Here is a 13,808-nt window from a genome sequence, read left to right as displayed (position 1 = left end):
TGCTGACCAGAGAAGTATTCATGCTGAGGCTGGTTTCTTATCCAGGCTCTAAGGAAGGGATGAAGACAAGTACAAAGGAGTGGCCTGTTTTGCCCCCGGTAGAGCACAGGCTCTGTAGGGTCTATCTTAGGAAGGCTAAGGGGAGACACCCCTTGGGCAGGGCTTGTTCTGCCACAGCTGGACTGATGGGATGCATCAATGGTGACAATGATGGGGATACTAGTAATGAAAGCCATCCTGACTCATTTAGAACCCATTGTGGGGGCAGCCCGGGTGGCTCAGCAGTTTGGTGCCTGCCTTCGGCCCAGGGCATGATCCTGGAGACCTGGATCAAGTCCCATGTTGGGCCCCTGTGTGGAGCCTGCTTCTCCCTCTGCCTGTGTCTCTGCCTCTCTCTCTCTCTCTCTCTCTCTCTCTCTCTCTCTCTCTGTGTGTGTGTCTTTCATGAATGGATGAGTAAAATCTTTAAAAAAAAAAAAAAAAAAAAAAGAATCCATTGTGGGGCAGACATCAGGCCAGGTGTTAGATACAGGTTATTGCAGTCAGTCCTCACAATTTTGGAAGGAAATTGGAGAACTGAAAGGGTAATTTGCCCAAAATCACTCAGAGATTGATTGAGAACAAGACAGAGAGCGGAGCTGAAATTTAAATAAGATCTGTCTGACTTTGGAGCCTGTGCTCTCAGCCTTGAGTGTGGCCAGGCAGTTCAGCCGGTAAGAATGAGCTATCACTGCTCATGGAAGAGGTTGTTAGAGAATGCTGAGACGTGCGGGGCATCTGTCTGCTCTCACTGGAGAGGTCAGTGACCAAGGGGCTCAGATATCTGTTGGGAATCAGGAGCTAGTGTCAGGTCCAGCTGCTGGGCTGGTGAAGGAAAAGCCGTGAGGTCTCTGTTTGGGCCACACCCCAGCTACCACAGAGTGCTCTAACCCTTCTTATTTTTATTTCCCCTTTAGGTGCACTACATCCTTCAGGAGGTGGTGATGGGTGGGATGGTATTGGAAACCAACATGAATGAAATTGTGGCTCAGATTGAAGCTCAAAACAGACTGGAGAAATCCGAGGTGAGTGCATCGCTATGATTTTGCCCCAGCCAGTTCGAAGAGACTGAGGCAGAATGGGGAATGGATATGTGTGTTGGCTTGTGTTGCTATGGAACCTTAGGGATATTTATGCTCTTCTTTCTTCCTTGGTCCATCAAAACCAATTGATATGAAGGCCAGTGGTGAAAATTAAACATGTAAGAATTACGGCTAAAAGTATGAACGGAAAAGTCAGATGGCACTGGAAGACAAACAACATGGGGATTATGGCCCATATTTGTGGTTTGTCATTCCTCCTTTCAAAGCTGTACATTCCCTGGAGGGAGCCAGAATGCCCTTTCCTGGTCCCAGCATGGTTTCCTAGTGCTATGGCAGTCTGATCTACCCATGGCCATTTCTTGTGGTGTCTTTGAGACCTCAGAGTTGCCAGTTTCCTTATTTCCAGTTAGCTTTATACTCGGGCAGTAGAGTGTTTGCAAATAACACTGTATAGTGCTCAGTAGGGATGCCTGGCTGGCTCAGTTGATGGAGCATGCTGATCTTGGGATTCTAAGTTTGGACCCCAACGTTGGGCATAGAGGTTACTTAAAAGAAAAAAAACTCACAATAAATTCTGTCCTACTCATCTGAAGTCTCTCTGTCACCTCCATAAGCCTTACCAGAGAGTAGAGGCTACAGGCATATACCTTCATACATGACAGAGAGAGCAAAAGAAGTTACCTCTTTAACGAGCTGAGTGTCTTAAAGGCTTCATTGCCTCGTAATGGAACTTGATCTTGTAAAACCAGGAATTCCTCTGTCTGTGAGGACTGGTAGCCCTGCTAAAGAAGCTTTTCCAGACCACAGCTAGAGTGGCATGACAGTTTTTTTAGAGATACAGGCTGGGAAGCTTCCAGGAATAGTAAGTGAGTCAGAGGCAAGGGGTTTGGAAAGCGGAAGAATGGAGACGTGCTGGGCGAGAGTGTAACTGGAGTTGGTCTCCTAAAAGCAGTCACTAAGGAGGAAATGATTCTGAAAGTCTTATTGGTTCCTCCCCTTCTCTGCCCTCCATGGATGAGCCAGAGGGGCGTGCCAAACATGGACACCTTCCTCTGTTTATTAACCAGCCTTTCTATGGGTGTGGGTACATCAGACCCACATCCTTCCTCCCATCTTGTCGCCACATGACATTTCCAAAGCCAGCTCTTTCCCATCTCACTGTGTTAGTTGGCAAGCAGTTGCCCGAAGCGCTGACTTCCTTTTACTTTTAAGAATTTCCCTGTGAAATGAATGAATGAATGAATGAATGAATGAATGAATGAATGAATGAATTTCCTTGTGATGACACTTGTCTCTGAGAGTCTCTTCAAGAAAGCATTTTGTTTCAGAGCCTGAAAAGTGCCCCAATACTATGATTTGGTTAAACCATCTCAGGTTTATGGGAGCAAGCATTTATTAAGCGCCTGCAGCATGCAGGGGACTCTTAGGTGCTGGGGCTACACACTGCATAAGCCACAGCTCCTCTGAGAGCACGGAGTGTAGGTCCCTACCCCACAGCTCCCATCTAACCTCAAGATCATTATGTTGGCTATCTTTGAGGGATAAGGAGGAAAAATCAAAACACACATTGTGTATACTTAGTGTGGACGGTTCCAGGTCTCCATACTTGTGTTCCTAAGCATTAGGCAGATGATGCTGAGCATGTCTCACGCCCCTCCTGTCTCTCCTCAGGGTGGCCTTTCCGCAGCCCCTGCCCGGGCCGTGTCTGCTGTGAAAAACATCAATCTGCCAGAGATTCCTCGCAACATCAACATTGGTGATCTGAACATCAAAGTCCCCAACCTGTCCCAGTTTGTCTGAGAGTCCACAGCTACTGAACTGCAGTCCTTGAAGCAAGTCAAGCTGGTCCTGCCACAGAGCCCACTCTGAGCCTTAGAAGGGTCAGGCCCTGGGCCCTGACACCTGCAGCCGTGGAGTTGGGGGTGGGAGGGAGTCCTGGGTTCAGGGCTAGCATGTACCTGGCTCTCATATGTGCCACCTTGCCAGCCTCTGATACATGTGGCTGCTGCAGATGTGGGAGGGGGCCCTGGCTTCCTCCGTGGGGATCAGTGTGCCCGAGCCAGTACCTTTACCTCACGCCTGTAGCCACTTCCAGGGACTGGGCACTATACTGGGACCCACCTGCTTCCTAGAACCCACCACTAGGACATTCCCTGACTAGAGTCTTCATCCTTAGCACTGCGAGGCTTCTTGGGTCCTATAGCATTCACTTGCTGGCAGGGTGCCATAGCTAGGAGAAGGCTGACACTTCATATGAGGGTACGTGGTGAGTGGCAAATAAGGGCAGAGTTTTATGAGAACTGGAGTTGCCTGCTGGCTCTACTAGGGTTGTCATGCCCAGAGTTCTTTCGTATAGGCAAGTTTTCTGGTTACCACCACCTACAGAATGTTTCCCTCACTGCCACTGCCCTAGCTCGGTTTGCCCAGGACACACTCCAGATCATGAACCTGGCGCATGCCAGGAGGGAGAACACCCCCTTCCCCACGGCTGTTTCTTCAGCACAGCCACAGGGTCCCTCATCCACAGGGAGAGGCCCCGTGTCTGTGGAAGGCAAAGCTGACAACATGTGAACATCTCAGAATTATGACTCTTTCGAGGTTTAAAATACATTCTTCTCACGAGGAGCAGACGGGTCAGTTGCTGTGTTATAAATGATGAGTTTTCTCCATACAGGAAAGCCATTGCCATCTGTACCAGTTTGTGGAGTATGAGAGCCTAAGCTGGGATCACTTGTTCTAGAACTGGCACTGGGGAGGTTGGGGACACGGAAAGCATGCTGGCCAGGACCGGTGGCTGTGTAGCATCATCTCCCTAACTTGGGAGGAGTCCCTTCCTAAGCTCTGCTTATGGGCCCTCGTCATTCCCCTCAGGTGACTGCCTCCCATAGCTGGCTTTGGAAACTTGTAAATTTTTCTGTGTGCTGAGAATCTTTCTTTCTGTGGTTAATTTAGAGCTAAAACTGCACTTTAGAGTAGTGCCTCTTCCTGTGCTGCGTCAGGGGGCCAGGTCTCAGGATGTTAGGGAGCTCACTGCATCATGGCAAAGCCCCCCAGTCTGGAGGTTTCCTGTGCCTGCTGACAGAGGGCCCAGACTGCCCACCTGAGTCTCCTGCTGCTGCAGAGCCCATCTGAGGTGGCGCCCATGGGACCACAGTGCTTCTGTCCTTGGCGCCCACTGCTCCCTGCAGTCTCTTGTCCTCACTCCTTCAGACTGTCCCTGATAGCCTGGGAGACGAGTGTGGTGATCAGAAGTTAGGCCCTCTTCTGTCAGAGATGGAGGTTACTCTATCTGATGTCCCCACTGATACCATTTTTTTTTGGAGGGTTTAATTTTTTTTAGCAGACATTTCAGCACATTCATACCCCCTCCTCCCCTCACATTTCCGAATGTGGAATAAGAAGGAAGAAGACTGATACTTACTTTGCACCTACCGTACGGCCTTGTGAGCAAGATCCTTCCATAGCCCTTAGAACAGACAGGATTGTCTCCATTTTGGAGGTGAAGAGAGTAAGGCTCAGGTCAAGTAACCTGCTTATATAGGACTAAGAATCGAGACTCTGCCTAAATCTAAATTCCATTTTCCTTTACTACTTGTGATGGCTTCTTCAATTTTATCCTTTTTGTTACAGATAAGGAAACAGATTAGTAGCTTCTCATAAACACTGATGAAGCCAAGCCTGATTTGCTCAGTGGACCAATGACAACGTCCTTGAGGGCAACAGCTGGAGGCCCCTTACTTGCTCCATGGAACTAATGAGGGAACAGTAGCCACAGTGTTCAGTGTTGGATTGAGAGTCACAAAACTAGAACCTAGACCTTTTTCTTGTGTTGATTTAGTTTTGTGGTTTCGTGTACTACTTCAGGACAGCTGGATATACTAGATTTCCATGGACAACCTTCAAATGTTTTTAGCTGCCAGAAACCATTGGTTTCTGCTCTGCTCCCACGAACCACTGACCACTGACAGGTCCCGTAGACTCCCAACAAGTGAGCATCCCAGTGACATTCCTCAGACTGCCTCTAAAAGTAGCCTAAAACTTCATCCTAGCATTTTATTTGGAAAACTCTGTGCCTTTGGATAAGCCACAGTAACTGTTCATTAACTACTTGAGGTTACCTGTAAATCCAGCCAGCTTTCTTGCCTGCTACCAGCAAAGCCATAAACTTCTCTTTTCTTTTTTTGTTTTTTTAAATTAAGAGGAAATTGTATGCCTTTTTTTAAAATAAGATTTTCTTTATTTATTCATGAGAGACACACAGAGAGAGGCAGAGACATAGGTAAAGGGAGAAGCAGGCTCCCTGCAGGGAGCCCAATGCAGGACTTGATCCCAGGGCCCCAGGATCACGCCCTGAGTGGGTGTAATGCTTAACCACTTAGCCACCCAGGCATCCCTATATGCCTTTTTTGAAGAAGGATGTAGATTCTGCTGAGAAATGTCAATTATGAAAATAGAGGCTGGGCCTAAATTTTGGAGTCCCTGGACTGTTTACACTGAGGGCCTCCTGACATGGGACAGAATACTGGTTTTTCAGTGCTCACTGCCCCTAATTAAAAAATTTTATGCAGTTTCTGAGTACCTGGCACATGACAGGTTCAGCTTCCTGCTCTTGTCTCTGCTGAGTACCTCTGAGTGCCCACATTGAGTGGCTAGCAGTCTGAATTTGTAGTGACTGGAGTTGGTGACTATGTTATATGGAATATTTAAAGGACAAGAACCATTTCCCACCCCCAATAGCCCCATCATGCCTTTCTGGGCAATGCTCTACTTTGTTCAAGCTGCTATAACAAAAAGACCATGGACTGGATGGTGTTTAAACAAACATTTCTCACAGTCTGCAGTCTGATCAGGATCAAGATGCCAGCAGATCTGATGTCTCGTGAGAACCTGCTTCCTGTTTCATGGGCTGCCGTCTTCTTGGTGTGTCCTCACGTGGCAGAGAGAGAAAGCTCTGGGTTCTTCATCCCCTTATAAGGATGCCAGTCCCATCATGGGAGCTCCACCCCCTGACCTCATCCAAATCTAACAACCTCCAAAGCTCCTCCCCCCCCCCCCCCTCAGAATCATCACACTGGGGATTAGACTTCCTTCAGCATCAAAATCTGAAGGACAAAAAAAAAAAAAAAAATCTGAAGGACACACATTCATCTGTACAAGGCACCTAATTACTTAACTTTTCTTCTTGGCCTGGTCACAGCCCTGTGTTTGTTTCAGCCTCCCACACCTGCCCTGCCTCCCAGGGGTGCCTGTCTCCCTGTGCTCATGGTTATTCTAGTGCCCACACATGCCCTTGTGCCACCTGGCCCATGCTCACAGGCTGCTAAATGGCTGTCCCCCTGTGTGAGATTTTGCCCTCTGAGGAGCACGAGAGGGTTCCCATCTGCTCTGTTCTGGGAGCTGTCAGCAGATACGCAGACAGGCCCCCTTTAAGGAAATGGTTCCATAGAAATGATTAATCTTTTCCAAAAGACTGCACATTCTTTCCTATTTGAGCGAATCATGTTTTAAGAAGGAAATCTGTTCATGTAGTTCAAAATTTAAGATAACAGAAGGCTGTTCAGCCAGATTCCCACTCTGTTCCCATAAACCACAGAGCCCCCTACCTCTAGTAGCAACACGGGTTTCCAATTTAAAGGATTAAGAAATAAAGTCCCTGGATTTTTATTACCAAAACTTGAGAGTGTTCTCTTTCTGAAAGAGTTAAGTTCCTTTTGACTTTGGTGATTGATCTCAGCCTGTTATAGCATGTCAGCCACTGGACAGAAGAGGGGCCTCTCAGACCACCCCACATAAAGTAGCTTCCTGACTTCTGCATCCCTATCCTTGCCCTGCATTTTCTTTTTCCATGGCACTCTGAAATATATATATTTGGGCTACAGACAGTAGCTACTATCTGTCCCCAGATAGGATGTATGCCCCTGGGGGCGATGAGGGAGGCTCATCCTTTGTTTGGTACTGTGTGGACAGTGCCTGGTGCATACTGCTCCATCAGGAGCTGGTGAGTGAGAGTCGAGGCAAACTGCAATTCCATCTTACCGTAATGTATAACTTGTGCTCTCTGGGGCCCTGTGCTCAGTCCTTCGGGAAGGAGAACCAGGGCAATGGCGCTGGGAGCAGCAGGAAGGGAAGGACCAGGTGATGGCCTGTGGAAGCTGAGGGGGAGGAAAGCGACAAAGCTGATGACCGAGGAACCCGAGTTACTGGAAGACCAGCGAGGGTATTACTTGAGAGGGGAGGAGGTGGTTTGGGAGGAAGAGAGACCCAGACTTTGGATGTGAACATGTTAGACTGGAGTTGCCTGAGAGTAGCTGGGGCAGACATCCACCAGCCAACAGGGAGCCTGGGAGGAGGCAGGAGAGGAAACCGGTTGAAGCTACAGGGGTGAGTAGTGTGGACATGGCCTGTGGGCAGGGGAAGGGAGAGGAGACGGTGCAGCACCTCCAGTCAAGAGGCCTTCAGTAAGAGGCCAAGGGGCTGAGGACATGGTCTCTGGGCTCATAGTTGTCCACATGTGAGACAACACAGTTCAGGAAGGGTGTTGAAGGGTGGCTCCAGCCAAGTGACAAGGCATATTTGAACTGCAAGGTGGTCATGTCTGTGTAGGCCACAACCTTGCTCTGGGACATACACAGCCTGCAGAAGATCAGCATCCTCAGCCATAAAAAGCGGGAACCAGGGACCCCTGCCTCCAGGGGTTGTGAGGGTTAACAGAACTGCTATAGACCACGGAGGGCCCCCAATGCCTGGCTGATGTCACCACTGGGCATTTTGCAGAGAGTGACAGGAGATGCAGTAAACTAGGAGGTTTGGAAGGTGGGAGGGGACCCGAGGTGGGCCTCAGAGGGCAGGCTGCTGGCCGGGCCCCAGCAGTGAGGCCAGGCTCCTATCCACAGGCCACCCCTGGGTAAAGCCATAGTGGAAGTGGGGAAGTCTCTGGAAAGCAAAGCTTTTCTTACAATGAGGAGTTTGAAGACAGAAGAGCAAACTTCTGATCATGAGGACCTGAAGTGTGGGAGCCGCAGTCTGGAACCCCCTCCCAGGCAGCAGGGAAGTGGAAGGTGTCTGTGGTTGTCCAGGACTGGGGTGAGGGCCTCTGGACAAGCAGGCCTGGCTGAGAGTTGGAGTTCTGTAGGGACTCCACACTTTCCACGAGAAGTGGGATCTCTGAGCCTTTGCTAGAGCAAATCTTACTTTGTTGTTCAACTCTGACATCATCTGGCCTCCTAAAAGCTCTTGAGAACAGGAATGCCCTCTCCTGCCTCCTAGAATTGGCCCCTGGCTTTAAGAGGGCAGGTGGAAGGTTTTCTTCTGCATTGCTGAAAATGAATGCCCTCTGCAAACCCCTGACATCAAGACACAGCTGAAAATGATATAAAGGTAGAACAGGTAAATTCTCAAAGACTGGAGTCCACTGGTCCTCCAGATTGAGATGATCCTCAAAATATTTACCCGCCAGCATGGCTCAGGCAGTGACTCCTCAGAGTGGAAGTACGAGACAGGGAGTAGGGGTGTTACCAGTGGTCCATGTCGATCTGCCACCAGGAAGGACCTTGTCTCTCTGGAGGCAATAGAAGAGAACCCAGGAGGCAGCCACTCCTTTACCACCGTGGGTGCAGCCAAGATAAGCCCCTGGGTTTGCCTGTGTGGCTAGGTGAGCCAGCGTGCCTCCTCCAACATGGGGCGATGCAGTGGGAGGAAGCCTCCCCATACCCTATCTCTGGACCCTCACAAGCAGGCATTGAAGCGGGCAGTGAAGAGACAGCCACAAACCCAGGGCACATCCCATGGTCGAGATCACTGCTTTTGCCCTGGGCAGACTGGGCGTGCTTCCCTCCAGCTTCTTAGTTCTCAGCCCTGGTCTCCTCCCCTGGCCTCCCCCAGCTAGCCACAGGCCACACGAATCTCACTCTGGCTGCCCAAAGATGGCAACACATACAGCCTGGGAAGTAATTCTTTCTTGCTGGGGAAAGTGAGGCAAGTTGTTTTTTTTTGTTTGTTTGTTTTGTTTTGTTTTGTTTTGTTTTGTTTTGTTTTGAGGTGCCAGCTGTTTAGCCAGCTTTCCTGGAAATTCCTTTATGTGGCTGGGAGGTATGGGCATACCTTCTTCCCCAGCACCCATCCCCTGGGAAGGAGGCTCCCGCTCAGAAGCTGGGCTGGCACTTGGGGGTGTTTTCTGCTGAAATTCCCTGCCTGAATTTCCTAGCCTCTAACTGCCTTCTCTCGAGCAGCCAGGCCCTTCTGGGCCCTCGTAAGTGCCAACCAAGCCATCAACTGTTTAAAGTGCATGATGACATTACAGCTTTGGAAGGAAATCCCAGAGTCCAAAGTCTGTGCCAAACAGGCAAGTGCTACAGTGGTGCTACCTGGCATCATGCTGCCCCTGGCTCAGTTTGAGAACCCAGAGGGGGCCCTCCCTGTCAGCCCCACCTGAGCTGCAGTGCTCACTCAGGGTCATAATTCTTCCTGGTTAGCCACCTCATTCCCAGCTCCCACCCAGCCCTGCTGAGCTGCTCTAGGCTCATGTGGCCCTAGAAGGGCCACGAATCCAAGGCCAGGCTGGGCTCCCCTGGTCTTCCAAGTGACCTCTAGCTCCCATGTGTCCTCAGAAGTGGTACCTTTGTCCTGAGCCTACAGTCCCCAGTCTTGTGCCTAGATGAAGCTCAGGTAGCCCAAACCCCTATGTTCTGACCCCTTCAGAGCCCTCAAAGGTAAGCCGCCTCCCCAGGAGCCACTGCCCACCACTCACAAATACTGTCTCACAACCAACCGACTGTCCCAGAACCCACAGATTACCTCCATGCCCCACCCCCTGCCCTCATCCCTTCCTGGACACCATCACAGCCCCTAAATTGTTGTTCTACCCCTCCTTTGCCTCCTTATAGCTTGTTTTATCACCCAGCAGCCAGACTGAACCTTCTAAAGCATTCAGAAGACCACAACACTGCCCTGCAGTGTTTAAAACCTTCCAAAGGCTTTCCACTAGCCTCTGAACGAAGCACAAGGCCCGCCTAGCTGGCCCCTACCTGTCTCTCTGTCCTCCTCTCCTGCTGCTCCATCTGATTTCCCTGCTCCAACCACAATGGCCTTCATGGTTCCGTGAACATGCAGGGCTCACTGCCACTGCAGGGCCTTCCCCCTTGCCTCCCCATGGCCAGTCTTCTGGTCTTCCTTACTTTGGGAGTCTCTGCTCAACTGTCTTCAGAGGACCTCCTTGTCCTGCCTGTTTTTCCAGTCACTCCCTCTCCATCACCCCCCTTTGTCCTTCGTGGCACTTGTTACCTGACATGATAGCATATGTAATGTCTCCTCTGCTTTTTTCACTATTTTCTGCTGCTGTTTTGCTGGTACCCAGCACAATGCCTGATCCCCATTAGCCGTTAGTAAATAAACAATGATTCCACGCTTGAATGCATGTCCCTGTTTCCCTCTCAAAGGACTGAAGCTCCACACTCACTCCAGGCTTCAGGCCAGGAAGCTCTGAGGTGGGAGTCATGGGATCTGACTTCATGATTCTCTATGTGACCCTGCGTGAGTCATTTAGCTGCCTGCTTCAAGCTGTAGGAATAGTGTATGAGAAACACTGATCATATAGACAGAAAGCCCTAAATGGGGTATAAACTTGGTCTGAGTCCTGGCTCCAGCAAGTCAGCTGTGTGACCTTAAGCAACATACTTAATCCTCTGTGTTTCTGTTTCTTCACCTCTGAAATCGGAATAAAATAGCTCCCTTGAATCAGTTGGGGTTCTTGGTTACAAACAATAGAACCAACCTAAAAGCTTCCTGAAGTGCTATGGTGAAGCTCTCACAGACTCTTTGAGTCTGAGGAAGGTGGAAAGCTCAAAACCAAGCTGACCCAGACACAAAGGGAGAAAAAAAAGATCCTCTGGAACATGTCACCAACACTGCCAACCCTGGACTTCAGGGCCACAGACCCTGCTGTCCATCCTTGAAGACACAGATTCCTAGGCAGGTGCCTTTGATTGGTGAAGCCAGGGCCCAGGGGCTGGCAGCAGAAGTAGAGGAGGCTGGCCCCAGCCTCACACAGTGGGGAGCTTGCCAAGCGTAGAGACAGCTGTCCACCACATTGCATGCCAAGGGCTATTGTGTGGGTCAAGAGTTAATGCAGAACTTTCCTTTACAGCTGGTGGGAAACTGTCTGGTGGAATCCACTGGAGTTAACATATGCTTATCATGTGACTCAGTGGTACCAAATGAGTGCATGTGTCCTACCAATAGATGTGGACAAAAATGTTGATATCCCTATGTATAATTGCCAAGAAAGAGGAACAACCAAGTGCCCATCTGAATGGAATGCATGGGGTCTCCTGACTGCCTCAATCAGTTAAGTAGTCTGCCTTTGGCTCACATCATGATCCCGGAGTCCTGGGATAGAACCCCACGTCGGGCTCCCTGCTGCTACTCCCTCTCCCTTTGCCCCTCCCCCTGCTTGTGCTCTCTCTCTCTCCCCCCAATAAATGATAAAAATATATTTTTTTTAATTTTTAAAAAGATTTTATTTATTCATCACACACACACACACACACACACACACAGAGGCAGAGACACAGGCAGGGGAAGAAGCAGGCTCTGTGCAGGGAGCCTGACATGGGACTTGATCCTGGGTTTCCAGGATCAGGCCCTGGGTTGACGGCAGCACTAAACCGCTGAGCCACCCGGGCTGCCCGAATAAAATCTTTTTAAATATAAATGGAATGAATGAATAAGTACGTACCCAAGAATGAGAAAAAGCCAGCTACACCTGCATATGACATCATGGATAAATCTAGTGAACGTAATACCAGGCATAAAAAGCCAGGCACAAAACCATGTAGACTGATTTCATTTCTTTGCACCTGCAAACACAGGCGCTTTGAACGAATGGTGGTAGAAGCTGGGATAGCAGGTGTCCTCCTGGAAGGCTAAAGGCGGAAGTGGGCAGGAGGAGGGCTCCTGGGGCGCTGGGCATGTTCACTTTCTTGATCTGGGTGCTGATTTTGCTTGTGTGTTCACTTTGTGAAGTTTCTTCATTGAGTTCTTCACATGATTTCATATTCTTAAACTTCATTACAAAATACCATGGATTTAAGAGGAAAAAAAAAGAATCCATGGGAAGCACTTGGGATAGTGTCTGACTCATGGTATGAGCTGAATAAATGTTAGGTCAGTGTCATTACCATTGTCCTTGTCACTTGTTGGTCTCTGAGGATGCACAGAATGTAGTGGGGTTAGAGCTGACAAGGCTTGCAGCTCGTCATGTGGCATGGAGGGACGTGATGACCAGAGCTTTGGGCAGCCATGTGGATGATGGGGCCCTGTGTTGCCAGGCGCCATGGGAAGAGCAAGATTAGGGGACCAAGGGGAGCAAGATTAATAAGTTAGGTTTGGGGAACCGAGCAAGGAGAGATGAGATGCAGTGGGCAAAGTCTGTGAGAGGCCAGGTCATGGAAGGAAAGGGAAACCATGTCCTCAGAGAATGATTAGGACAGTGGGGGCTGTGGAAGGAAGGTTTCTGGGGCTCAGTGGGAAGGAGGGTACAGAGAGGGCTGTGGCCAAGGATAACCAAGATGTGGGGTCTGGTGGACTTAGCTAATCTCTACATTTCTAAAACAGTGAACTGGGCATTGGTGAATAGGGGGATATTGTCATGGGGAGAAGAGAGTCCAGCATGGGGTGATGGTGCCTGGGACGTCAAGCTGGACCACGTGTGTGGAGCCTTTGCACAATCTCCATCTCTTAGAAAGGGTTGTTTCAGAAACAATGGTAATAATAGGGAAAGCATCGGTGGTAGACATTATTACTGATCAAAAGATCCACTGCCTCTCTCTGCTCTGGAGGAACAGGTCACCTCCCACAACTTTACCATCAGGCTTGCTTTGGTCAGTGACCTGACCATAAGTGAGGTACGCCACCTCTAAGGAGAAACTTCCGGAATCATGGTATGGCGCTCCCATATCTGCTTTCATCTCTGCCCAGAGAACCAGTGGTGTCCCAGATGGGGGCCCGCTCCTTCATCCTGGGTGTGGAGCTGACTTGGTGCAGAGCTACAGCCAACCCACGACACATGCAGCATGGGCAAGACACAAGCCTTGTTGTAAGACGTAAAGTGTTGGAGCTGTTTATTACTGCAGTGTAGCATGACCTCAGCTGACTGCCTCAGCAGCTTCTGGGTTTGGGGTGCTTCCTCTGTACTGGGGACTGTGGGGTTAATCCACACACAACTCTGTGAGAGCAGCAGCCAGATACGTGATTGAATTTATGTACAATTCTAGAAACATAAACCAATCCATAATGACAGAAAGCAGGCTAGTAGCTGGTGATGGGGTGGGGAGAAGGTGGGGTGGGGAGGATGTGGGATGGGGAGGAGGTGGGATGGAGAGGAGGTGGGGTGGGAGGGAAGGATCACAAAGGGGCACGAGGAGACTTTGGGTCAACAAATACCTTTGGTATCTTACTTGTAGAGACGGAGTCATGAATATGTACCTGCCGGGACTTGTATACTTTAAGGAGTTTACCATATGTCAAGTGTACTCCACTCTACCCACCTCTGTTACATCAGAATTCTAATAAAATCCTTATCTCTATCTCACAGATGAGGAAGATGGGGCTCTTTGGGTTTAGATCACCTGCTGATGGTCACACAGCTACTAAAGGATGGATCAAGAATTTGAACCCAGTGTGCCTGAATCCAAAACCTGTGCCTTTCAACCTTGAGGGAATCCAAATGGC

At 49.6% G+C, this 13,808-nt stretch overlaps 1 protein-coding gene across 2 annotated transcripts in view; it reads left to right on the top strand.

Moving 5' to 3' along the window:
• Positions 1-3,707, top strand: part of LOC121489225 (AP-3 complex subunit sigma-2) — a 58,191-nt gene extending 54,484 nt beyond the window's left edge. For both annotated transcript variants that reach the window (XM_041751971.1, XM_041751972.1), the window contains 2 exons: positions 957-1,064; positions 2,754-3,707. In XM_041751971.1, the coding sequence (XP_041607905.1) occupies positions 957-1,064; positions 2,754-2,882 (237 nt within the window). In that variant the 3' untranslated portion in view covers positions 2,883-3,707. The remainder of the gene's footprint in view (positions 1-956; positions 1,065-2,753) is intronic.
• The last annotated feature ends 10,101 nt before the right edge of the window (positions 3,708-13,808 follow it).

The sequence above is a fragment of the Vulpes lagopus genome, chromosome 4 (assembly GCF_018345385.1).
Source record: "Vulpes lagopus strain Blue_001 chromosome 4, ASM1834538v1, whole genome shotgun sequence".
NCBI lineage: Eukaryota > Metazoa > Chordata > Mammalia > Carnivora > Canidae > Vulpes > Vulpes lagopus.
The sequence above is the reverse complement of the archived record's forward strand: the minus strand, read 5'-3'. Positions and strand labels throughout refer to the sequence as shown.